Source organism: Microcaecilia unicolor, chromosome 4, assembly GCF_901765095.1.
Source record: "Microcaecilia unicolor chromosome 4, aMicUni1.1, whole genome shotgun sequence".
Lineage (NCBI taxonomy): Eukaryota > Metazoa > Chordata > Amphibia > Gymnophiona > Siphonopidae > Microcaecilia > Microcaecilia unicolor.
Genome location: NC_044034.1, coordinates 251,111,019 through 251,135,905, shown reverse-complemented (window position 1 = coordinate 251,135,905; position 24,887 = coordinate 251,111,019). Strand labels below are relative to the sequence as shown.

Below are 24,887 nucleotides of genomic sequence, written 5' to 3'. Positions count from 1 at the left end.
TGTCTGGAACACCAAGGAGTTCCTCCAATATGCGGCTCACCGCACTGCTGACCAGATGGCTCTACCTGTCCTCTCAGCCACTTTTTATAACGTCATCAATAATGGCCAATCTACTTCCTTATTTAACCCATTGGGCTCCACCGTATCCCAATTATAAATCATCCTTTGTTCCCTCTTAATAAGCTCCCGTTCGCAATTTTGTCCACCTCCCTTCCAACAAACCAGAACCACAAACCGCAAATCCTCCACAGCATGTCCCAATTGTACCCAATGGGAAACCAATGGGGTATCAATTTTCTGCAGTCTAATGTTGCTCAAATGCTGGGCAATACGCATCTTAATTTTCCGAGTTGTCTCCCCAATATACCAAAGGGAACAAGGACATCGTATCCCATATATGACATTAATTGTATTACAATCAGAACGTGCTCTCAAATAAAAATCTTTTCTTATCATCTGAACCCATATTCGATCCGTGCATAAAGCATACCTGCAATATACACATGCTCCACACTGTGTATGCCCACACGGCTCATTCTGTCCCGTTTGAGATGTCAATCTCTTTTTTGACAAAATCTCCCCTAAATTCCTATCCACGATTCTCTTGTACCCTGATTCAATTCTCTGGTCACCCAGTCAAAGAATTCAATGAGATTTGTTTGGCACAATTTACCTTTGGTAAAACCATGTTGTCTCAGATCTTGCAACTTATTGGCTTCCAGGAAATTCACTATCCTTTGCTTCAGCATCGCTTCCATTACTTTTCCAATAACCGAAGTGAGGCTTACTGGCCTGTAGTTTCCAGCTTCTTCCCTATCACCACTACGTCCTCCGTTCTCCAATCCCACAGAACCTCTCCCATCTTCAAGGATTTATTAAACAAATCTTTAAGAGGACCCGCCAGAACCTCTCTGATCTCCCTCAATATCCTGGGGTGGATCCCGTCCGTCAGGTGACACTCTCTGAGACTATACCTTTGGATATTTTGACAGGCCCCTGACGCAGCCTTTGAGAAGGCGAAACATGGCTATGTTAGGCTTTAAATGATTTATATACTTACTAGTAAAACAGGCCCGTTTCTGACACAAATGAAACGGGCGCTAGCAAGGTTGTCCTCGGAGTGTGTATGTTTGAGAGAGTGTGTGTGAGACTGACTGTGTGAGAGAGAGAGAGAGAGAGTGAATGTGCGAGTGTGTGAGTGTGACAGAGAGAGAGAGTGAAACTGGGTGCGAGTGTGTCTGTGAGAGAGTGTGTGTGTGAGAATGAGAGTGTGTGCCATGGGCCCCCTCCCTCCGAGTTCCAGGGTCGTCCCCCTCCCTCCCTCCGAGTTCCAGGGTCATCCCCTCCCTCCTTCCAGGGTCGTCCCACCCCCTCCTTCCAAGTTCCAGGGTCATCCCCCTCCCTTCCCTCTGAGTTCCAGGGTCGTCCCCCTCCTTTCCTCCCTCCAAGTTGCAGGGTCGCCCCCCCTTCCTCCCTCTGAGTTGCAGTGTTAGCCCCCCTCCCTCCCTCCAAGTTGCAGGGTCGCCCCCCTTCCTCCGAGTTGCACCACTCCCTCCCCCTCCCTCTGAGTTTCAGGGTCTCCCTCCCTCCAAGTTCTAGAGTCGTCACCCTCCCTCCCTCCCTCCCAGTTCCAGGGTTGTCCCCTCCCTCCTTCCAGGGTCGTCCCACCCCCTCCTTCCGAGTTCCAGGGTCGTCCCCCTCCCTTCCCTCTGAGTTCCAGGGTCGTCCCCCTCCCTCTGAGTTGCAGTGTTGGCCCCCCCTCCCTCCGAGTTGCAGGGTCGCCCCCCCTTCCTCCCTCCGAGTTGCAGGGTCACCCCCCCTTCCTCCCTCCGAGTTACAGGGTCACCCCCCCTGCCTCCGAGTTCCAGGGTCACCCTGCTCCCTCCCCCCCTCTCTCTGAGTTTCAGGGTCCCCCTCCCTCCCAGTTCTAGGGTCGTTGTCCCTCCCTCCCTCCCAGTTCCAGCCGCACTCACTCCAAGTTTTAAAAATCATCTTCCCAGGAAAGCAGCGTTTAAAGACGTGCAGCCTCGGTCCTTCTCTCTGTCTTAGCTCTGGTCCCGCCCTCATTGCGGAAAGAGGAAATGAGGGCGGGACCAGAGCTAACAGAGAGAGAAGGGCCAAGCCTGCACGCCTGGTGGTGGCAACCTGGGGGGCGTGGTGTTGCGGCGAGGGCAATAGGGGTGGGGCCTCGTGCGGTTGGTCAGTACTGCGGCTGATGTTCCCGGAACTACGTGACGTTCAGTAGCCTTACAGCAGAGCAGGGCACGAATGCCTCAGCCAGACAGCCACGCACGCAGTCAGCTTCAGAACGTTGGAGGTGTGTTTTATTAGATAGGATTGTTTTATGTGTGGTGAATAACTGGATCATTTTACCTTTTAATTTCTACCATCTACAGTTTTGGAGTCTGTTCATTAGGGATGTCCTGAAAACCTGGCCTGTTTGCAGTACTGGAGGCCTGAACTTCTGCATCCCTGTCCTAGAGAGTCTTAATAGTCTTGAATGGGCTCTGCCAGCAGCACCCAGTCCACCCCAGCCAGTCAGGTTTTTACAGGGCTTTTTTTGAGGAGGTACTGAGTACCTGCACCTTTTCCATTGTCTGCTAAAATTGACCTATGTTCCCCATGTTTTAATGAAATAGCTGAGGCCCTATACACCAATTCTGCCTTGTCATAGATTCTGTGACTGGTTGCAGGGGGCCTGGCTATTGTGGGGTGAGTACCTCAATTATCACCCCACACCGGAAGGGTGGCCTGGCATTTGAGTTCCAGCACCTTTTTCACTAGAAAAAACACACTGGGTTTTCAATACATGCATCCACTCTTGTCTCTGCCCTACTCTGACTGCAACCAGCCCAATTCCCTCCCCTGCCTGAAGTTCCCCAGCCACTGGCCAATAGAATTGGACTCTGGCCATGAGCCTAGCAGCATTCCTGCTGCCCTCGGATGGACCCGTTATCGCAGGGCTGAGGACCTCAAACCTTATTGATGCTTTTCCTGCTTGGTGTAGCAACCTCTTTTTAGAGAGTGTGGAAAGAAAGATCGGAATGAAGAAAACAAGAAGCAGCAGAAGCGCTGGCAAACTAGATGCAAGGCATTGATAAAGTCGGCTAAAAGGGAGGTCATCCGCCCCTCTGATGCCCTTCTCAAATAATTTACTGGAAATTCAACTTGTTTACGCTCTTGCCTTCTTATAGCATATCGAAACAGAAAGATACTTTTGGGGGGGGCGGGGAAGGCACGACGTGTTGTGCAAAGCAGTCAGTTAAGTTGGGGCCGGGGGGGATATATCCCACCTGACAAAGTGCAGGCTCAGAAATTAGAGGTGTACTGTAGCTTTAAAAGGAAGTAGGCTGAGCTGAGAAACTTGCAGTAAAATTCAGGATTCAAGGGGCGACGACTCGAGACGAGAGACCTATCCTGAAAAGCAGCCGTTTAGGTAGTGGGATATCTTCAGCTAGACGTTAGAACTCTACCTTCGCAAAATGGGTGCCGGTAATGTTATAATTATCTTTAACTCTGGTTATTTGTTCGTTCACTTAATGTTCTGCCGAATGTTTATTTCGATCCTGTTTAAAGCTATGTTTTAAAGTTTCAATATAACTTTTGTACGCTTTAATTTCTATATAACCACTTCTTTGTGTGTCTTAAGGTAGTATTTGCTTTTCAAGTATCCCTTTAAAATTATTTTGGAGACGACAGTAATGCGTATATACTGTAGAATCGCCAGAGTTCAGTTATGAACTTGGGGAGCGGTCTTGCAATGTCCTAATATATTATAACATTTATGGGCAACTGCTGCAAGCAGTAAACTTATCAAAGTTTGAACTTGTGCTCAGAAAATCTGTTTAAAATACTTTCTTTTTAGCCATATTAGTGGCGTCAGAAACTTAATTTCCGGTAATATATTGTATACAGCATCTATCAACAGGGCAAGCCTAGAGGGATTGAAGCAATCTGTTTTAGGAAATGTTACTGCATGTTTCTATAGCTTGTAAGTGTTGTGCTGTTACACAGTTAAGTTACTGGCTTTTATTAAACTGTATCTGTGTGTGGCTCTCACCGTGCTGATAATTTAAAAGTTCTGTAAAGTGAAAACATCTGCGTATTCACACGTTTAGATATGAGGCTAAGCAAACTGCGCTTCTGTGCTGAAGCTAGATACCTCCATGGATTCTGGTATCCTTTGTAAACGGCACAAACAACTGAAATACATTTATATTTTAGAAATGATTATATGAGACCTGCAAGTAAGACCAAATGAACCATGAGAATGAGATTGTATTTTGAATAATCTGGTTTTGTTGTAATGAGTTAGATATATATATATATATAGCTATAGAGCTCTTAGTTCTTAAGATATCTATTTAACTGTAGAGTTTTTGCCTTATAAGTACATAAGTGTTGCCATACTGAGACAGACCAAAGGTCCATCAAGCCTTGTTTCCAACAGTGGCCACTCCAGGTCACAAGTACCTGGCAAGATTCCAGAGGAGGTGTTGCAAGCAAAATGTTATAAATATTTGCTTAAATCAGTAGTGACATAGGGAGTTTGCTGCAGAATTTCTGATATATTTAAAGGCCTGACACGGTAAATATGAACCTTTCTAATACAGTATTTCCCAAGAGACAGGCAGAGCTCCAGAGTCTCAGTGCGTGGATGAGACGATGGTGCAGGGAGGAGGGTTTTAGATTTGTTAGAAACTGGGCAACATTCTGGGGAAGGGGGAGCCTATTCCGAAAGGATGGGCTCCACCTTAACCAGGGTGGGACCAGGCTGCTGGCGTCGGCATTTAAAAAGGAGATAGAGCAGCTTTTAAACTAGAAATGGGGGGAAGGCCGACAGTCGCTCAAAAGCGCATGGTTCGGGAAAAGGTATCTTGCAAAGATACCTCACAAACAGGGAAGATAGGGTTTCTGGATAGTGAGGTTGCACAACAGACCGTGGTAGGCCAGGTGCCCTTAAATACAACTAAAGATCAGACAAAAGATGTCAAATCAATAGTGTCAGGTACTAAGCATCATGCAAATAAGAACAACAAACATACTCTGAAATGTCTATATGCAAATGCTAGGAGTCTAAGAAATAAGATGGGAGAGTTGGAATATATTGCACTAAATGAAAAATTGGATATAATAGGCATTACTGAGACCTGGTGGAAGGAGGATAACCAGTGGGACACTGTCATACCGGGGTACAAAGTATATCGTAATGATAGGGTAGACCGGACTGGTGGAGGGGTAGCATTGTATATTAAAGAGAGCCTTGACTCAGATAGATTACAAATTCAGCAGGACACAAATCACACCTTTGAATCACTGTGGGTTGAAATTCCATGTATAAAAGGGAAAAAAATGGTGATAGGAGTGTACTACCGTCCACCTCGCCAGGATGAGCAGGTAGACACAGAAATGATAAAAGAAATCAGAGACGCGAACAAAATGGGCAGTGTGATAATAATGGGTGACTTCAATTATCCAAATATAGACTGGGTAAATGTAACATCGGGACACGCTACAGAGATACAATTCCTTGATGAAATCAAGGACAGCTTTATGGAGCAACTGGTGCAGGAGCCGACGAGAAAAGGAAAAATTCTAGACTTGGTCCTTAGTGGAGCGCATGATCTGGTGAGGGACGTTACGGTACTGGGGCCGCTTGATAACAGTGACCATAATATGATCAGTTTTGACATCAACCTTGAAGTAACTGTACACAGAAAGTCAAATACGTTAGCGTTTAACTTTAAAAAAGGAGACTATGATAAAATGAGAAGAACGGTAATAAAAAAAAAACTTAGGGGGGGGCAACTGAGAGAGTAAAAACTGTACAACAGGCGTGGACGCTGTTCAAAAATACCATCCTGGAGGCCCAGGCCATACATATTCCGCGAATTAGAAAAGAAAGACGGAAGTCCAAAAGACACCCGGCCTGGTTGAAAAGTGAGGTGAAGGAAGCTATTAGGGCTAAAAGAAACGCCTTCAGAAAATGGAAGAAGGAACCGTCTGAAAATAACAAGAAACAGCATAAGGAGTGTCAAAGCAAATGCAAGGCGCAGATTAAGAAGGCCAAGAGGGAGTATGAAAAAAAGATAGCATTAGAGGCAAAAAAACATAGTAAAAATTTTTTTCGGTATATTAAAAGCAGGAAGCCGGCAAAAGAATCGGTTGGGCCGCTGGATGACCGAGGGGTAAAAGGGGCAATCAAGGAAGACAAAGACGTAGCGGAGAGACTGAATGAATTCTTTGCTTCGGTCTTCACCGAGGAAGATTTGGGTGGGATACCGGTGTCGGAAATGGTATTTCAAGCGGACGAGTCGGAGAAACTTACTGACTTCACGGTAAACCTGGAGGACGTAATGGGGCAGTTCGGCAAACTGAAGAGTAGCAAATCTCCTGGACCGGATGGTATTCATCCTAGAGTACTGATAGAACTGAAAAATGAGCTTGCAGAGCTACTGCTAGTGATATGCAACTTATCCTTAAAATTGAGCGTGGTACCGGAAGATTGGAGGGTGGCCAATGTAACGCCGATTTTTAAAAAAGGCTCCAGGGGAGATCCGGGAAATTATAGACCGGTGAGTCTGACGTCTGTGCCGGGGAAAATGGTAGAGGCTATTATCAAAAACAAAATTACAGAGCACATCCGAGGACATGGATTACTGAGACCAAGTCAGCATGGCTTTTGTGTGGGGAAATCTTGCCTGACCAATTTACTTCAATTCTTTGAAGGAGTGAACAAACATGTGGACAAAGGGGAGTCAGTTGATATTGTGTATCTGGATTTTCAAAAGGTGTTTGACAAGGTACCTCATGAAAGGCTACAGAGGAAATTGGAGGGTCATGGGATAGGAGGAAATGTCCTATTGTGGATTAAAAACTGGTTGAAGGATAGGAAACAGAGAGTGGGGTTAAATGGGCAGTATTCACAATGGAGAAGGGTAGTTAGTGGGGTTCCTCAGGGGTCCGTGCTAGGACCGCTGCTTTTTAATATATTTATAAATGATTTAGAGATGGGAGTAACTAGCGAGGTAATTAAATTTGCTGATGACACAAAGTTATTCAAAGTCGTTAAATCGCGACAGGATTGTGAAAAATTTCAAGAGGACCTTACGAGACTGGGAGACTGGGTGGCTAAATGGCAGATGATGTTTAATGTGAGCAAGTGCAAGGTGATGCATGTGGGGAAAAAAGAACCCGAATTATAGCTACGTCATGCAAGGTTCCACGTTAGGAGTTACGGACCAAGAAAGGGATCTGGGTGTCGTCGTCGATAACACACTGAAACCTTCTGCTCAGTGTGCTGCTGCGGCTAAGAAAGCGAATAGAATGTTGGGTATTATCAGGAAAGGTATGGAAAACAGGTGTGAGGATGTTATAATGCCGTTGTATCGCTCCATGGTGCGACCGCACCTTGAGTATTGTGTTCAATTCTGGTCACCGCATATCAAGAAAGATATAGTAGAATTGGAAAAGGTGCAGCGAAGGGCGACTAAAATGATAGCGGGGATGGGACGACTTCCCTATGAAGAAAGACTAAGGAGGCTACGGCTATACAGCTTGGAGAAGAGACGGCTGAGGGGAGACATGATAGAGGTATATAAAATAATGAGTGGAGTGGAACAGGTGGATGTGAAGCGTCTGTTCACGCTTTCCAAAAATACTAGGACTAGAGGGCATGCGATGAAACTACAGTGTAGTAAATTTAAAACAAATCGGAGAAACTTTTTCTTCACCCAACGTGTAATTAAACTCTGGAATTCGTTGCCGGAGAAAGTGGTGAAGGCGGTTAGCTTAGCAGAGTTTAAAAAGGTTGGCCGGTTTCCTAAAGGACAAGTCCATAAACCGCTACTAAAAGGACTTGGAAAACTCCAAAATTCCAGGAATAACATGTATAGAATGTTTGTACGTTTGGGAAGCTTGCCAGGTGCCCTTGGCCTGGATTGGCCGCTGTCGTGGACAGGATGCAGGGCTTGATGGACCCTTGGTCTTTTCCCAGTATGGCGTTACTTATGTACTTATGTAGACTGGAATCAGCACTTAAACGGTCATTTGAAATTGCAGGTCTCACTATTCGGGCGTCTGCATGCAGTTGTTATGCTGCTGGAGCCTGCCTGGCTTGGTTGCAACAGGCAGTGGAACAGCCCGGTGATGGAGCGGAGCCCTTTTCAAATGTGGCTCCGCGGATGGAGTCGGCCTTGTCCTTTCTTGCTGACGCCCTTTATGATATTATCAGAGCTTCGGCTAAACACATGGCAGTAGCAGTGGCGGCTCGCCGTCTTCTTTGGCTATGGCATTGGGCGGCGGACATGGACTCTAAGCAAAGGTTGGTGAAGTTGCCCTTTCAAGGCCTTCTCCTGTTTGGTGAGGAGTTGAAGAAAATTGTGAAGGGCCTGGGTGAGGCTAAACCCCAGCGCTTGCCCGAAGATAGGCCTCGGCCTTCCTCTAAGGGTGCGGCGGTCCACTCCTCTTACAGACCTCGCTTCTGTGAAGCTCGAAGGTACCGCCCGGGGCGTTCTGCTGGGTTCACTTCTCGTGCCCGTTTTCAGCAGAGGAACTCCTTTCGCTCGGACAAACGTTCCACAGCCACTGGCTCAAGGCATGGAGTTCAGTGGCGACCCTCTCAATGATGGTGCGCCGGCCCTCTCCTCGAGTCCTGTCATCGGAGGACGTCTTTCCCTCTTTGCCGAGGAGTGGGCCAACATTTCCTCAGATCAGTGGGTCTTGGACCTGATCAGAGACGGTTACAGAATAGAATTCCACGCCCCTGTAAGAGACGTGTTTGTGGAGTCCCGATACGTTTCTGCCGCCAAACGGGTGGCGGTAGAGGAGACTTTACAAGGTCTGATTCAGATAGGGGCCGTGTCCCCAGTAACTCCCGCCGAACACGGCTGCAGCCGCTACTCCATCTACTTTGTGGTGCCGCGAAAAAGAGGGTCTTTTCGCCTATTCTGGACTTAAAAGCATTAAATAAGTCCCTGAGAGTGTGGCATTTTCACATGGAAACCCTGTGCTCCGTCATTGCGGCGGTACAGCCAGGAGAGTTTCTCACGTCTCTGGACCTGAAAGAAGCTTACTTGTACATTCCAATTTGGCCCCCGCACCAGAAGTTTCTGAGGTTTGCGGTGATGGGAAAGCATTTCCAGTTCCAGGCCTTGCCTTTTGGCCTTGCCACAGCTCCCCGCACCTTTTCGAAGGTTATGGTGGTAGTAGCTGCCTTTCTAAGGCGAGAGGGTATTCGGGTTCACCCGTACCTGGACGACTGGCTCATTGGAGCAAACTCTGCTGCAGAGAGTCAGCATGTAACAGCCAGAGTGGTCTCAGTACTTCAATCTCTGGACTGGGTCATCAATTTGGCCAAAAGTCACCTGACCCCCTCGCAGTCTCTAGAATATTTGGGGGCCAGGTTCGACACAGCCTCGGGGTATGTGTACCTACCCGAGCAAAGGCGGTGCAAGCTTCAGAATCGGGTCCGTCTGCTCCTGAGGATGCCCCGCCCGCGAGCTTGGGACATTGTCCAGCTGCTTGGATCGATGACGGCCACCATGGAACTGGTGCCCTGGGCGAGAGCGCACCTGAGACCTCTACAGTATGCTGTACTCCAAAGATGGTCTCCAGTATCTTAGGATTACCAATGCAGACTCTCTTGGCTCCCTGTGGCCCGACTCAGCATGGAGTGGTGGCTCTCAGACAGCATGCTGCGGCGAGGAATGCCGCTGGCGCTCCCCGATTGGTGCCTAGTGGTGACAGATGCCAGTCTGAAAGGCTGGGGCGCACATTGCAAGGGGAAGCATGCCCAGGGTCTATGGACACCCGAGGAGTCGGAGTGGTCCATCAACCGCCTAGAGTTGAAAGCGGTGTTTCAGGCGCTTCTGGCCTTTCAAGTGACCCTGGAAGGATTGGCTGTCCGTGTGATGTCGGATAACACGACAGCAGTGGCCTACATAAATCGACAAGGCGGCACTCAGTGCAGAGCTCTAGCCGCACAGGCCAAACAAATTTGCCACTGGGCCGAGCTGCATCTACAGTTTCTGTCGGCAGCTCACATTGCAGGTCAGAGCAACGTGCAAGCCGATTATCTAAGCAGGCATCAGATCAATCAAGCGGAGTGGGAACTTGCAGACGAAGTGTTCCTGCAGATATGTGCCAAGTGGGGCAAGCCCGTGATGGATCTAATGGCGACAAGCTCCAATGCCAAAGTCCCGTGCTTCTTCAGCAGACGGAGAGATCCTCGCGCGGTGGGGTTGGATGCCTTGGCTCAACCCTGGCCTCCGGGCCTACTGTATGTGATCCCTCCGTGGCCCTTGATAGGGCAAGTGCTCCTGCGGATTTGGCTGCATCCAGGAGAAGTGGTTCTCGTCGCCCAGGAGGCCTTGGTATGCGGACCTCCGACAGATGCTCGTGGAGGATCCCCTTCAGTTACCTCTGGTTCCCAACCTGTTGTCACAGGGTCTGGTGACCATGGAGGACGCCGGCCGATTTGGTCTTATGGCCTGGTGATTGAGAGGCAGAGGCTATTCCAATAAAGTAATTACCACTCTCCTGCAAGCCCGCAAGCCTTCCACTTCCGTAGCTTATGCCAGGATTTGGCGCCAGTTTGAAGTCTGGTGTGCTTCCAGAGAGATCGCACCCCTGAGGGCTCCTGTCTCGCCGATTCTGGACTTTTTGCAGGATGGTGTACAAAAAGGCTTGGCCTATAATTCCCTGCGGGTGCAAGTGGCAGCATTGGCCTCCCTGCGTGACAAGGTTGAAGGCGTGTCTTTAGCTGCTCATCTGGATGTGGCACGGTTTCTTAGAGGGGTGCTTTGGCTCCGTCCTCCCATGCGTGCACCTTGTCCAGCTTGGAACCTAGGGCTAGTGCTGAAGGCCCTTCAGGGTGCTCCCTTTGAACCACTTCGGCGTGCTTCAGAGAAAGATTTGACACTGAAGGCCGTCTTGTTAGTGGCCATTACTTCGGCGAGACGGGTGTCAGAGCTCCAGGCGCTGTCCTGTAGAGACCCTTTTCTGCAGTTTTCAGAGTCCAGGGTCACGGTTCGTACCGTGCCTTCCTTCTTGCCTAAGGTGGTTTCAGCGTTTCACCTAATCCAACCTATTTTCTTGCCCTCCTTTGTCGAGGAGGAGTTTCCAGAATCTTTGGGCAATTGCACCTGTTGGACGTGCGCAGGACTCTGCTGCAGTACCTGTGAGTTACTAACTCTTTCAGGACCTCTGATCATCTGTTGTTTTGCTATCAGGTCCTCGCAGAGTGTCTCCAGCGTCTAAAGCCACTATTGCCCGCTGGCTTAAAGAATCTATCTTTTCAGCTTATTTGCTTGTCGGCCGGCCTCCGCCTGATGCCTTTAAGGCGCATTCCACTAGAGGAATTTCCTCTTCTTAGGCTGAAACTGGAGCACTCTCTCTTCAAGAGATTTGTAGTGCAGCAACATGGGCTTCTAAGCTCTCTTTTGCCCGACATTACAGGCTGGATGTGGCTGCCAGGAGGGACGCACATTTTGGAGCGCAAGTGCTGGCGCGTGGTGTGGCTTGTTCCCACCCTATCTAGGGATTGCTTTGATACATCCCATCTGTAATGGCTGCATCTGCTTGATGACAAGGAAGAGAAAATTAGGTTCTTACCGTGATAATTTTCTTTCCTTTAGTCATAGCAGATGCAGCCATGATCCCTCCCTGTCTGATGCTATCTGCTGTAAATCTATTTCAGATTCTGTTCGTGTTTCCTGGAGATTCCATCCTTGGGAGAAAGCCGGAAAACAGTCTTCAGGATTCTTGTTCAATTAAAGGAGGATGACTTAATTCCCTCCAGTTTCATGTTTTGGAGGATGAGGTTATTCTCTCCAGTTATGTCTCAGTGGAGGATGAGTTTATGCCCTCCGGGAGGATGTTTCATTCCCTCCATTCTGAGTTAATGCCCTTTGTTGTAGGACCATCGTTCGCTGTGAGGAAAGCTTATGTTATTCCCATTGCGGTTTGCCATACTGAAGAGAGGCAGTGGAGCAAGCTGGTATGAGGCACTGAAAAAAGTGTGCTCTCTATCTTCCTCTGCTGGTTGATGGACACAACCCATCTGTAATGGCTGCATCTGCTATGACTAAAGGTAAGAACCTAATTTTCCCTTTCTCATGCGTTGATTGCATTTGGGTCTTCTCAGTGAAGGTTGATGTCTCCTAATACTGGTACATTGGAGTTGGTTACACATGTGTGTTGAAATGAAGTTAGTCTGGCCTTCGTTCCAATTACGTTCAATTAAAGGAGGATGACTTAATTCCCTCCAGTTTCATGTTTTGGAGGATGAGTTTATTCCCTCCAGTTATGTCTCAGTGGAGGATGAGTTTATGCCCTCCGGGAGGATGTTTCATTCCCTCCATTCTGAGTTAATGCCCTTTGTTGTAGGACCATCGTTCCTACAGTTTTGCAGTTCACATTAGTTCCTGCTCAGGTTTTTGTTACGTTTATTCAGGGCCAAGGCAGCAGAAGAGGAGAAGGACATGGCCCAATGTGCAGCTGTGCCTCTCCTCCTTCATTGCAGCAGAGAGGGAGGGAGGCAGTGAGGACATGGTACCTCCAAGCTGTTCCGACTGCCAGAATTCTGCACAGAAAATGAAGAATTCTCTGCAAATTCTGCATTGCACAGAATTCCCCCAGTACCCTTGCCAGCTTATTTTCGAAAGAGAAAGATGCCCATATTTCGACCCAAATCGGGAGATGGGCGTCTTTCTCCCATGGGCGCCCAAATTGGAAGCCCATTTTGGGCGTTTTCAACTGCAATCTGTCGCAGAAACAGCCAAAGTTGACGGGGGCGTGTCGGAGGCGTGGTGAAGGCGGGACTGGGGCATGGTTATCGACTGAGGAGAGATGAGAACAAGTCCCAAAAAAGTGCCCTAAATGACCAGATGACCACCGGAGGGAATCGGGGATGACCACCCCTGACTCCCCCAGTGGTCACTAACCCCCTCCCACCCAAAAAAACTTTAAAAACCTTTTTTTTTTCCAGCCTGTATGCCAGCCTCAAATGTCATACCCAGCTCCATCACAGCAGTATGCAGGACCCTGGAGCAGTTGTTAGTGGGTGCAGTGCACTTCAGGCAGGTGGACCCAGGCCCATCCCTCCTCCTACCTGTCACACTTGTGGTGGTAAATGGGAGCGCTCCAAACCGCCCCCAAAACCCACATCTAGTTGCCCCCTTTCAGCCATAAGTGCTATGGTAATGGTGTAGAGTTGTGGAGAGTGGGTTTTGGGGGGGCTCAGCACCTAAGGGAAGGGAGCTAAGGACTTCAGAGGTAGTTAACTTTAGTTTTTTAATTGTTAGAAGTGCCCCCTAGGGTGCCCGGTTGGTGTCCTGGCATGTGAGGGGGACCAGTACACTACGAATCCTGGCCCCTCCCACGACCTAATGCCTTGGATTTGTTCGTTTCTGAGGTGGGCGCCTTCGGTTTCCATTATCGCTGAAAAACGAAACCGCCCAGCTCAAATCTGCACAAATCTGATGCATTTGGCTGGCACAAACCGTATTATCGGGGAAAAAAGATGGATGCCCATTTTTGTTGAAAATACGGTTTGTCCCGCCCCTTCATGTACTTGTTCTTGGAGATAGATGCCCATGGAGATCGGCGTTCGCGTTCGATTATGCCCCTCCACGTATTCTTAACAGCAGTGTTAGGAACCTAAGAGTAGAAGCCCTATTTATAACTATTGAGAGCAGAAGCAAGAGAATTCCTTTATAGTTGTGGGGCCAAATTTTCTGCCCTGTCCCACAAGCCTCTTAGTTGCTAATGCAAAGCAAACTGATTTCAGTCCATGGCAGTGGTTCTCAACCCAGTCCTTCGGACACACCTAACCTGTCCGGTTTTCAGGATATCCACAATGAATATACATGACAATTTTTCATGCATTTCCTCTATTCTATAGATATGTCATGCATTTTAATTGTGTATATCCTGAAAACCTGCCTGCCTGGGTGTGTCCCGAGGACTGAGTTGAGAACTCCTAGACCATGGTAAAAATGTCCCGCCAAGAAATGCTAATCTTTTATGGATAAGAAACCAAACCAAAAAAAGAAAAAAAAAACCCCACCTAATTATCATCACAAGGGATATTTCTTTAGCTTAAGTGATACTGCCAGTAGTGTAAAAGATATTTCCATGTCATCATGCTGATCAATCCATAGACTGGTGGGTTGTGTCCATCTACCAGCAGGTGGAGATAGAGAGCAATCCTTTTGCCTCCCTATATGTGGTTATGTGCTGCCGGAAACTCCTCAGTATGTTCTCTATCTCAGCAGGTGGTGGTCACACACAGCAGCAGCTCTGGCTAGGTCTCCAAGCCTAATTCTTAGGTTTTGTTGAGTACCTGGGGTTGAGGGCTCTTCTTGAGCAAGTGCAAACCTGGTGGTGCCAGGTCCCTCCTTTTCTCCCCCCTCCCGCTGGCTCCGTTAAAAAAAAAAAAAAAATTTGAACGTCCTTTAAGGACGTTTATTTCAGCGTTTATTGCAGCTGCTCACTGGGACACCAGTTCGTTACAGCTCGGAGCGAGAAGCAGGTAATTTTACCTTTTTATAGCGGGCAGGGGGTTCCCCGTTCGGTCTCCACGTGGCTTATGGCGTCGGAGGGCGAGGGCGTGAAGATTCGCTCCCCGGACCGCATGGGTGCGTCTAGCGGGGATGCGGGGGTTTCAAAGCCTGAATCGCCTTTGTTGGGCATCAGTTTGGAGTCCGGTCAGTGTCCCGGTTCTTCCTCCGATGCGGCGGGTTTTCCTGCCTTAAGCGCCCATCCCCCGCTGCTCGCCCACTCCATGTTGGCCGGCCACTCTGCTCGGACGGCTTCTTCTTGGGTCGCCCTCGAGACGGGAGACAATGCTAGGGTTGCCCTTGATTCGGGCGACGGCAAGAAAGCGGCCAAAGTTAAGTGCCATTCTTCCCGCGCGGCTCCTTCTCGGAGTTTCGCGCCGGACGCCATTTTGCATGCACAGCATGTTCCTCCCCCGCTCTTGCAAGTGCCGGTTGAGGGTGTATCTAGGGCCGTGGCCCAGGCTGCAGAAGTGCACAGTTTGGGGGGTTTCTTCCATGAGTTCATTTTGCTGCTGTATCAGGCTTTTCTTACGCAAAACGCTGCCCCGGCCTCCCTGTCTGATTAAGGGGTTGAGGCCTCCGGAAGCAAACGCCCTCGGGTGGATTTCCAGGCCCTAGAGGACTCTGTCTCCTCTGTTGTAGATGAGGGCAGCGTATCTGAGTTCTCTCAACGGTCCTTTGGGGATTCCTTGGAGGAGACGGATTCCCGCTTGGATGGAGCGGATGACCCCTCTGCAGCGCGGATTTTTCGCTCAGAGGATTTGCCCAACCTGTTAGTGCAGGCCATGAGCATTTTGAAAATTTCCTCTCCCTCAGCCTCTGCTGGCTCTGCCATTATGCTGGGGACGAAGCGCCCGCCTAGAACCTTCCACGTGCATGAAGCCATGCACACCTTGATTTCGGCTCAATGGGATTTCCCAGACGCGAGCCTTAAAGTGGCTAGGGCTATGTCCCGCCTCTATCCTCTCCCTGAAGATGAGCGGGAGGCCTATCTTGGGCCTACCGTGGATTCTTTAATCACTGCGGTGACTAAGAAAACGGCGTTACCGGTGGAAGGTGGCACAGCCCTAAAAGACGCCCAAGACAGAAGATTGGAGGCGGCTTTAAAGTCGTCCTTCGAGGCGGCTGCTTTAAGTTTGCAGGCCTCAATTTGCGGCTCCTATGTGGCCAGGGCGTGCCTGAGGATTGTGCAGCAGGCTTCCCCCTCAGATCCTTCCTTGAGGGCTGATTGGCCGGCCCTGGAATCAGGCTTGGCCTACTTGGCAGACTTGCTGTATGATGTCTTGAGAGCCTTGGCTAAAGGTATGGCTCAGACCGTTTCTGCACGGCGCTGGCTTTGGCTGAAGCATTGGTCTGCTGACCACGCCTTAAGTCTCGCCTGGCTAAGTTGCCTTTTAAAGGCAAGCTGCTCTTTGGGGTCGAGCTGGACAAGATTGTGACCGATCTCGGCACGTCTAAGGGCAAGAGGTTACCGGAGGTCAGGGCTCTGGCCAGTGGTGCCCGCCCCGGTTCCTCCAAAGGACGGTTTCAGGAAGCCCGTCGGTATCGCCCGGGCAAGTCGAGCTCCTCTGCCCCCTCTTCCTTCAAAAAGAACTTCTCCCCCAAGCAGCATTCCTTTCGCAGAGACCGCCGTCCCGGAGGTGCGTCCTCCGGTCCTCCCCTAGGGTCTCGTACCCAATGACGGGGTCCTGGTCCATGGCTCAGAGCAGATTGGAGGACGCCTATCCTCGTTTCTGAGCGAGTGGACCAGGGTAACTTCAGACGCTTGGGTGCTGGAAGTCATCAGAGACAGCTACAAGCTAGAGTTCTGCCAACCCTTAAGAGACGGGTTTGTACTCTCTCCCTGCAAGTCTCCGGTGAAAGCTGTGGCAATCTTTGGACAATCTGATCCGCCTGGGTGCGGTTGTTGTGGTGCCAGAAGATCAGCTTGGCAAGGGACGTTACTCCATTTACTTTGTGGTACCAAAAAAAGGAGGTTCTGTACGGCCTATCCTCGATCTCAAAGGGGTCAGTCGGGCCTTGAAAGTTCGACACTTCCGAATGGAGACTCTCCGCTCTGTTATAGCGGCAGTGAAGGCAGGGGAGTTCCTGGCATCCTTGGACATCAAGGAAGCTTACTTGCATATTCCCATCTGGCCTCCTCATCAACGCTTTCTGCGTTTTGCAGTCCTGGGCCGACACTTCCAGTTCAGAGCCCTCCCGTTCGAGTTGGCTACTGCTCCGCGGACCTTCTCCAAAGTAATGGTGGTCATCGCGGCCTTCCTACGCAAGGAAGGAGTACCAGTCCATCCTTATCTGGACGACTGGTTGATCCGAGCCCCCTCTTATGCAGAGTGCGGCAGAGCTACAGACCGGGTGATTGCTCTTTTGAGCTCCCTGGGGTGGATCATCAACTGGGAGAAAAGCCAGCTGCGCCCGACTCAGTCCCTGGAGTATCTGGGAGTTCGTTTTGACACCCAAGTGTTCCTGCCAGACAATCGGATTGTCAAGCTTCAGGCTCAGGTGGACCAGTTCCTAGTAGCCTCTCCTCTTCGGGCTTGGGACTATGTGCAGCTGTTGGGCTCTATGACGGCCACGATGGAAGTAGTGCCCTGGGCCAGGGCCCATATGAGACCTCTACAGCACTCTCTACTACAGCGATGCACTCCGGTGTCGGAGGATTACGCTGTGCGCCTTCCCTTGGATCCAGCGGTGCGCAAGGCGCTGAGCTGGTGGCTGAGGCCAGACCAGCTGTCCGCAGGAATGCCTCTTTGGACCCCGGAGTGGGTTGTCGTCACGACGGACGCCTGTTTGATGGGCTGGGGAGCCCACTGCTTGGGAAGGACAGCGCAGGGGCTCTGGTCTCCTGCAGAGGCAAAGTGGTCTATCAACCTCCTGGAACTCAGAGCCATTCGGTTGGCACTTTTGGAGTTTCTCCCGGTACTGGCGTTGAAGCCAGTACGGGTCCTGTCGGACAATGCCACAGCTGTGGCCTATGTCAATCACCAGGGAGGTACCAAGAGCGCCCCTCTAGCCACGGAGGCCATGAATCTATGCCAGTGGGCGGAAGCGAACCTGGAACAGCTGTCGGCGGCCCACATTGCGGGCGTCATGAATCTCAAGGCGGACTTTCTCAGTCGCCATACCTTGGATCCAGGAGAGTGGCAGCTATCTGCTCAGGCGTTCTTGGACATCACAAAGCGCCAAGTGCCACGCTTTTTCAGCAGAGGACAGAACCCTCGAGCTCTAGGAGTAGATGCTCTTCTCCAACAGTGGCCGACACAGGAGCTTCTCTATGTGTTCCCGCCTGGCCCATGTTGGGCAGGGTGTTAGACCGGGTGGCAAAGCGTCCGGGCCGGATAATTCGCACAGTGCCTTCCTTCCTGCCCAAAATTGTTTCTTGCTTCCATGTGAATCAGCAGCTCTGTCTACCCTCCTTTCGTAGGGAGGACTACCCAGAGGAGTTCTCTGCTCTCAAATATCTAGATGTGAGACGAGTCATCAGATACTTTGGAAGTGACCAATGATTTCCGCAAGTCGGATCATCTGTTTGTGCTGTTCGCAGGTCCTCGTAAGGGTCTGCAGGCTGCCAAGCCTACAGTGGCAAGATGGGTCAAGGAAACCATTGCAGCGGCTTATGTGGCCGCGGGGAAGGTGCCGTCTATCCAGCTGAAGGCTCACTCCACTAGAGCACAGGCGGCCTCGATGGCAGAGGCTGGGTCCGTCTCCTTGGAAGAGATTTGTAAGGCGGCAACTTGGGCATCGGCTCATACCTTCTCCAGACATTACCGCTTGACTGTGGCTGCTCGGGTGGAGGCCCGGTTTGGAGCTTCAGTGTTGCGGTCAGGGATTGCTATGTCCCGCCCTGGGTGAGTACTGCTTCGGTACATCCCACCAGTCTATGGATTGATCAGCATGATGATAAGGAAGGTAAAATTATGTATTGTACCTGATAATTTTCTTTCCATTAATCATAGCTGATCAATCCATAGTCCCTCCCAGATATCTGTACTGTTTATATTCTGGTTGTATTTCAGGTTCAAGTTTAGTCTTCAGTTCCTGTTCAGGAGGACTTCGTGTTCAAGTTTTTTCAATTGGATTCTTCAGGAGTTGAGACGATTTTGTGTTACAGTGAGCTGCTGCATTCCTCTCCCCTCCGTTTTACGGGGCTGGATTGAGACCTAAATTCTGCCGGCGCTCCCTCCCGCTTCGGCGGTGTTAGGGTCAGTCAGCTCCTCCCGCGGTTGCGGTTGCAGGATAAGCCAGATCCCCCCCCGCATCGGCGGGTGTGGTGTCCCTCCCCCGCTCCGCGGGGATGAGCTGGACGGATTCCCCTCCCCCACTTGTGTGGGGATGAGCTGGGTTGATTCCCCTCCCCCGTTTCGGCGGTGGTGAGCTGGGCAGAGTGTCCCTTTGTGGGTGTAATTCTCTAAGTGCTGAGTCCTGCGGATGGAGCTTTGATATCGACATACTGAGGAGTTTCCGGCAGCACATGACCACATATAGGGAGGCAAAAGGATTGCTCTCTATCTCCACCTGCTGGTAGATGGACACAACCCACCAGTCTATGGATTGATCAGCTATGATTAATGGAAAGAAAATTATAAGGTATGATACATAATTTTACCTTGACTGTCGTGGTGCTAATATAACCTTCCCTTATTTTTTTTTCATACTTGCAATAATTGCCATAGAAATTGCAACACATCTCAATTTACTTAATTGCTTTTCCAGTAGCTGCAAAATCCTATGGGGATATTGAGAATGTGGACACCACTGGAGCATCTTGGGAAACTGCAAAAGGGGACAATCTGAAGTATAATGGTACGTGCCCATTATTTCTTGACTCGTTTTGGTGAACTGAAATGAATACATACTATACTAATTATGGTCTTGCATTTTTTTTTTTGCATTTATTTAGCTAGCTAGAATGGCTCACCTTTATTCAGTGTTGGGTTCTTTCCTCATTAGCCACAAAACTCCTCCATAGCGCAACTATTGTGGAGGAGTAGCCTAATGGTTAGAGCAGTGGGCTAGAACCGGGGAAGTTCTGTTCGAATCCCACTGCAGCTCCTTGTGATCTTCAGCAAGTCACTTATTGGCTGACGATCAAAGGCAAACTGTGGAGTCCATTAGCGCCAGACTAACACCCGCATTTGCCTTTGCCCTATGATCAGAGCTGGCGAGCGAGTGTAACAATGAGCTTGCTGGCTCTTGAGTGCAAGTAATGTGCAAATGCATGCTAGACAAGGCATTAGGTATTCCTCTCCAATGTTCAGCGGGCCATGAGCCAAACATTGGTGCTGCTCCTGCAGCAAATCCTAGGCCAGCTCAGAGCTGGCATTAGGTTTTGCAGAGCATTGGGTTGGAATGGGGAGCTCTGTCCAGCATGCTTACAGACCCCCCCCCCCCCCCTTACATGGTACTGAAGCCTCGCCCAGGTTATCCCAGGATGCTGTGGGGGGGTCTGGAGGTCCACCAGGCCTGCAGTCCTTGTTTTACTCTTTGACAATTTGACAAGTCCAGGCCTTTTTTTTTTTTTTTTTTTTTTTTGACAGCCCAGACTTATCAAACAACTTCTGGGGGAGGATTGTAGCACAATTCTCCCACAGAAGTACCCCATCGGAGCTAATAGTGCGCGCCTAAATTTGCATTCTGTTAGCTCTGATCATCTGGGGCATTATTTCCCCACGCTGTTAATCTGGCACTAAATTTTACAGCGCTGTTCAGAACAGCATGGGGTTTTTTTATCTTATGCCTGCTAATGCTCCATTGCCTCAGGCACAGACTCAGATTATGAACTCTCTAGGGACAGAAATATACCTACTGTACCTTACGCCCCTACGTCTTGCCCCATCCTTGACCATCTTTAAATCTAGATTGAAAGCCCACCTCTTTATCATTGCTTTTGACTCGTAACCACTTGTATCCACTCGCCTCCACCTACCCTCCTCTCCTCTTTCCTCTACACATTAATTGATTTGTTTGCTTTATTTTTTGTCTACTAGATTGTAAGCTCTTTGAGCAGGGACTGCCTTTCTTCTATGTTTGTGCAGTGCTATAGAAATGCTAAATAGTAGTAGTAGTACCTGGATGTGTACCGCTTCAATAGCTTTCAGGCTGTGTTTAGGAAATATTTTTTTAAAAAATGCTATAGTTTGTAAAGAACATGGGGTGGGGGGGATGACACAGATAAGGGAAGGAGGACTCTGGAAGGCTATGAGCACAAATGTTTCTATTCTAGGTAAACAAACAGGACAAAAGTAAGAGTTCACACTCCATACAAAGCAAGCACAAGCAAGACCCAGTGGAGTGGATGAAAGAGGCTGAAGATTTCATTATAGATCTTCAAAGTGACATGACACGGACCGACCGTGTTTCAGGGACAGGGCTTTGGTCAGGAGTCTGTAAAAAATCTTAAGTCTAGATACAAACTAGATCCATATAAAATCAATCGAGAACCTTTCCTGGGAAAGAAATCCACACATCCAATAAGCAATTATGTCTCCGATTTGTCAATAAGAGTATCTAGCGTTTCTTCTGCCAAATCACTCTCCAGCCTTTCTCATCCACTCTGCTGTGGTCTTGTTTTGTGTTTGTTTGTCTTAGTCTAGGAAATAAATTTCCAGACTTGGAAGTCATCATGACTGAGGCAAATGTAAATAATGTAACTGTCATAGAAAGAAACATAATTTGCTGTTTCCTGTGACTGGGATATAGCATTACCTAGCTAACACATGAGCCCCTCAATCTCTCCTTTCCCCCAGTATTCAGATGCACACATCATAGCAGTAGCACCGTATCAGATTTCTGAAATGGATGCTGTAACTCTCAGTACTCTGCCCCCAAAAGATGCAAACCTTTGGTTTTCTGTGCTTCGTAAGAGTTTCTTCTCTCTATGAACCCTGCCTGCAGACTAGTCCTTCTCCAGGGTCATGCTGTTAGAGAGCAGTGAGAATATGTGAAGACAGAATTACTTGCCAGTGGGAGTTTTGCACTGATGTGCTAAAGTGGTGTGGTTCCTTTAAGAACTCAAGCCTCTTGCATTTCCTCCCAAGGTCTGTTGCACTCTGAGTGAGCTAGGTTCTCAGGGCTAGGATAGTCCTATGAAAATTCTTCAAATGGGGTCTTAAAAAGCTGTTAGACTTTTGGACTTGGAGTAAAACAAGCTGTAGGACTGATCAACCACACATCTTCCCCCCCCCCCCCCCCCCCCACACACACACTTTATAGAGCACAGCCTTTAAGGAAGCAGCCACTTATGGAGAAACAATAGGGCAGAGCCACAGTTTTGGGCTGTTTTTATAACTTGTACTGAACTGCCAAGTGCTCCTAAGGACAAACTGAGACATTTTGTACCATATGCTTAAGTCACTCAACCCAAACAACTTTTCATTGTAAGTTTTTGTTGAAACTATTAATTCATACTAAATATTTTTGCTACCAAGAATTACTGCATTCTTAAAAGCTGGCATTGCACAGGAATATCTACTTTTTGGGATCTGCCAGCTGCTTGGGATCCGAATTGGCCACTGTTGGTTAGAAGCTTTATGCTAGGTTCAACAGACTATGGTCTGACTCATAACAAAATAAAGTGTTGCCATACTGAGACATATCGACAAACCCAATATCCTGTTTACAACAGTGGCCAATCCATGTCACAAGTACCTGTCAGGCTCTCAGAACAGTAAAACAGATTTTATGCTGCTTATCCTAGAAAAAGCAGTAAATTTTCCCAAGTCCATCTTAATAATGGCTTGTGGACTTTTCTTTTAGGAAATTATCCAAAACTTTTTAAAACCCTACTAAGTTAACTGCTTTTTCCACATCCTCTGGCAACAAATTCCAGAGTTTAATTACACGTTGAGCGAAGAAATGTTTTCTTCGGTTTGTTTTAAATTTACTATTTAGTAGCTTCACTGCATGCCCCATAGTCCTAGTATTTTTGAAAAGAGTAAACAAGCGATTCATGTCTACCTGTTCCACTCCACTTATTTTATAGACCTCTATCATATCTCCCCTCAGCCGTCTTTTTTTCCACGCTAAAGAACCCTAGCTGCTTTAGCCTTTCCTCTTAGAGAAATCATCCCATCCCCTTTATCATTTTTGTCGCCCTTCTCCGTACCTTGTCTAATTCCGCTACATCTTTTTTTGAGATGCAGTGACCAGAATTGCAAACAGTATTCAAGGTTTGGTCACACCATGGCACTAGACAAAGGCATTATAACCTTCTCATTTTGCTTTCTATTCCTTTCCTAACATTCTGTTTGCTTTCTTAGCCGCCGCCGTTACACTCTGAGCAGAGGGTTTCAACATATCGGTGACGACACTTAGATCCCTTTCCTGGTTGGTAACTCCTAATGTGGAACCTTGCATCACATAACTATAATTCGGGTTCCTCTTTCCCTCATGCATCACTTTGTACTTGCTCACATTAAACGTCATCTACCATTTGGATGCCTATTCTCCCAGTCTCAAAATTAGAACTAAAACAAATCTAGGAGAGAATCCAAGATAGAAAAGGAATTAAAGGAAAAATCTGGGCCTACCCCGTTTCTCTATGAAAGTCCAAACTAATCCATTAAGTACATTTGCAGTCCACTGTCCTCTATTTATGTTTCCTCTGTTGGAATGGACCTCTTTTCTCTGAAGCTGTGAAAACTCAAAAAAGACATATCTATGTGTATCACATGTTGCATCCGAAGAGTGCGAGCCTCCTGGGACGCACGAAGGAATTTTTTCCTTCTATCATGTGTTGCTTTATATAAATCAGGAAAACCACAATTTCTAAAAGCCGATGATTATACTTTTTTGATTATGTTCTACTCCTAGTTTTGTTAAAAGAGGAACAAGTAATCCAATTATGCCACACTAATAACGTTTGAATTCTACACTGACTGTAGGAGTTAAAGCCTCTGAACGAATGGCTAAAACTGACTTGCCGTATATGGACAACTATAAGGAAGATATTGAAACTGTTGCTGAAGACTTGGGCATAGATGGAGCTGTGATAGCAGGTATCATCTCTCGTGAGTCCCGTGCAGGAACAGGACTGGATGATGGATGGGGTGATTATGGAAATGCTTTTGGCTTGATGCAGGTATTTTGACAGATTGAAAGCTGTTTTCTTCTTAAAAGAATAGATGTCATTTGTTCTGTTTGTTGCTTTTTACCACTAATAGGAGCTGGGCTTAACTTTTGGAGTTGGGCTAAGCTAGAAATCCCCTTAAGGAGAAGCACTGCAGAATTTCTATAGAATTCAAGGTTTTATTTTTTTTTTGTCATTAATTTTGTCCAACAATAAAATACAACTAAGCAAAAAGACAAAACACACACAATGCAGGGCATTAAGTCTACCTACAAGAGCAATTGAGAAAGACCTTGACACACAGGAGCAGAGAGACAGACCAACCAAGGGAGGAGCAGTCAGCCAATGGAATTCCAAAAGCAACAGAGTAATCTATTGGATTTAGACACTTTAAACAGTACTCCTCTGGGGTTCAGATTTCTCAGACTAGAGGGTCTTGATATTTGGGTACTCTTCCATTTAATGCTGGCTGGGCTCAGTTTTTACAGTGGTTTTAATAGGATGATGCCCAGCCTGGTCTTTGCTTTTGTGGACTCGGGCTTCAATGCCCAGGCTTAGTATTTTTGCAGGTCAGGCTCCCCCACTTGGCCATCAGCAGAGGAGTGAAACCGTGTAAGCTTTTTTTTTTTTCCCCCTTTGGCTTTCTTATTTCTGTTGGGTTCAGCAATTTTAGACCTTTCTAGATGACAGCACGGGCACCTCTTCCAGTAGGTCCCAGCACAGCAGTACTTGGGACTAGGGACTATATATATTCTCTTTGGCACCACTGTTCCTTGGTCATCCATCACTATGAGGATCATCAGGTTCAGTGTTGTCACTTTGAAGAGTGTGTGTGTAGTTCCTGGCCAGATCTTCAACCCACCCAGGTTCTTTGGAGCTTTGGTACATCCCATTCATCTAGACTGGTCTAGCAGTATGATAAGGAAGTTGAAATTTGTTTTTACCTTACCTGCTAACTTCCTTTTCTTGAGTCCTACTAGACCTATCCAGACTCATCCCACCTGCAACGAATGTAGACTACAGAATAGACCTTATTAAAAGGAGAGAAGCGTACGCAAAGCATTCAGGTTGATATAACAGTAAACTTCAGGTTGATGTAACACTAAGAACAACTTAGACTGGGAATATAGTCTCAGAAACCCATATATGACATACTGAAAGAGCAAAACGGAGAGAGAAATTAACATGATCTAGTGATATGTGGTAAAAATCAGTGAGATCCAACAGTGAGAGATGCAAGAAAAGAAAGTGAAAACACA

At 48.1% G+C, this 24,887-nt stretch overlaps 1 protein-coding gene across 2 annotated transcripts in view; it reads left to right on the top strand.

The window, feature by feature from the left end:
• The first annotated feature begins 3,274 nt into the window (after window positions 1-3,274).
• The window catches only part of LOC115469104 (lysozyme g-like), a 49,123-nt gene continuing 27,510 nt past the window's right edge, over window positions 3,275-24,887 (top strand). Inside the window, exons 1-3 of one of the 2 annotated variants that reach the window (XM_030201412.1) lie at window positions 3,275-3,492; window positions 19,278-19,364; window positions 23,444-23,640. In XM_030201412.1, coding sequence (XP_030057272.1) covers window positions 3,483-3,492; window positions 19,278-19,364; window positions 23,444-23,640 — 294 coding nt within the window. In that variant the 5' untranslated portion in view covers window positions 3,275-3,482. Of the gene's footprint in view, window positions 3,493-19,274; window positions 19,365-23,443; window positions 23,641-24,887 lie in introns of both variants that reach the window. The other variant, XM_030201411.1, reaches the window with a different exon arrangement.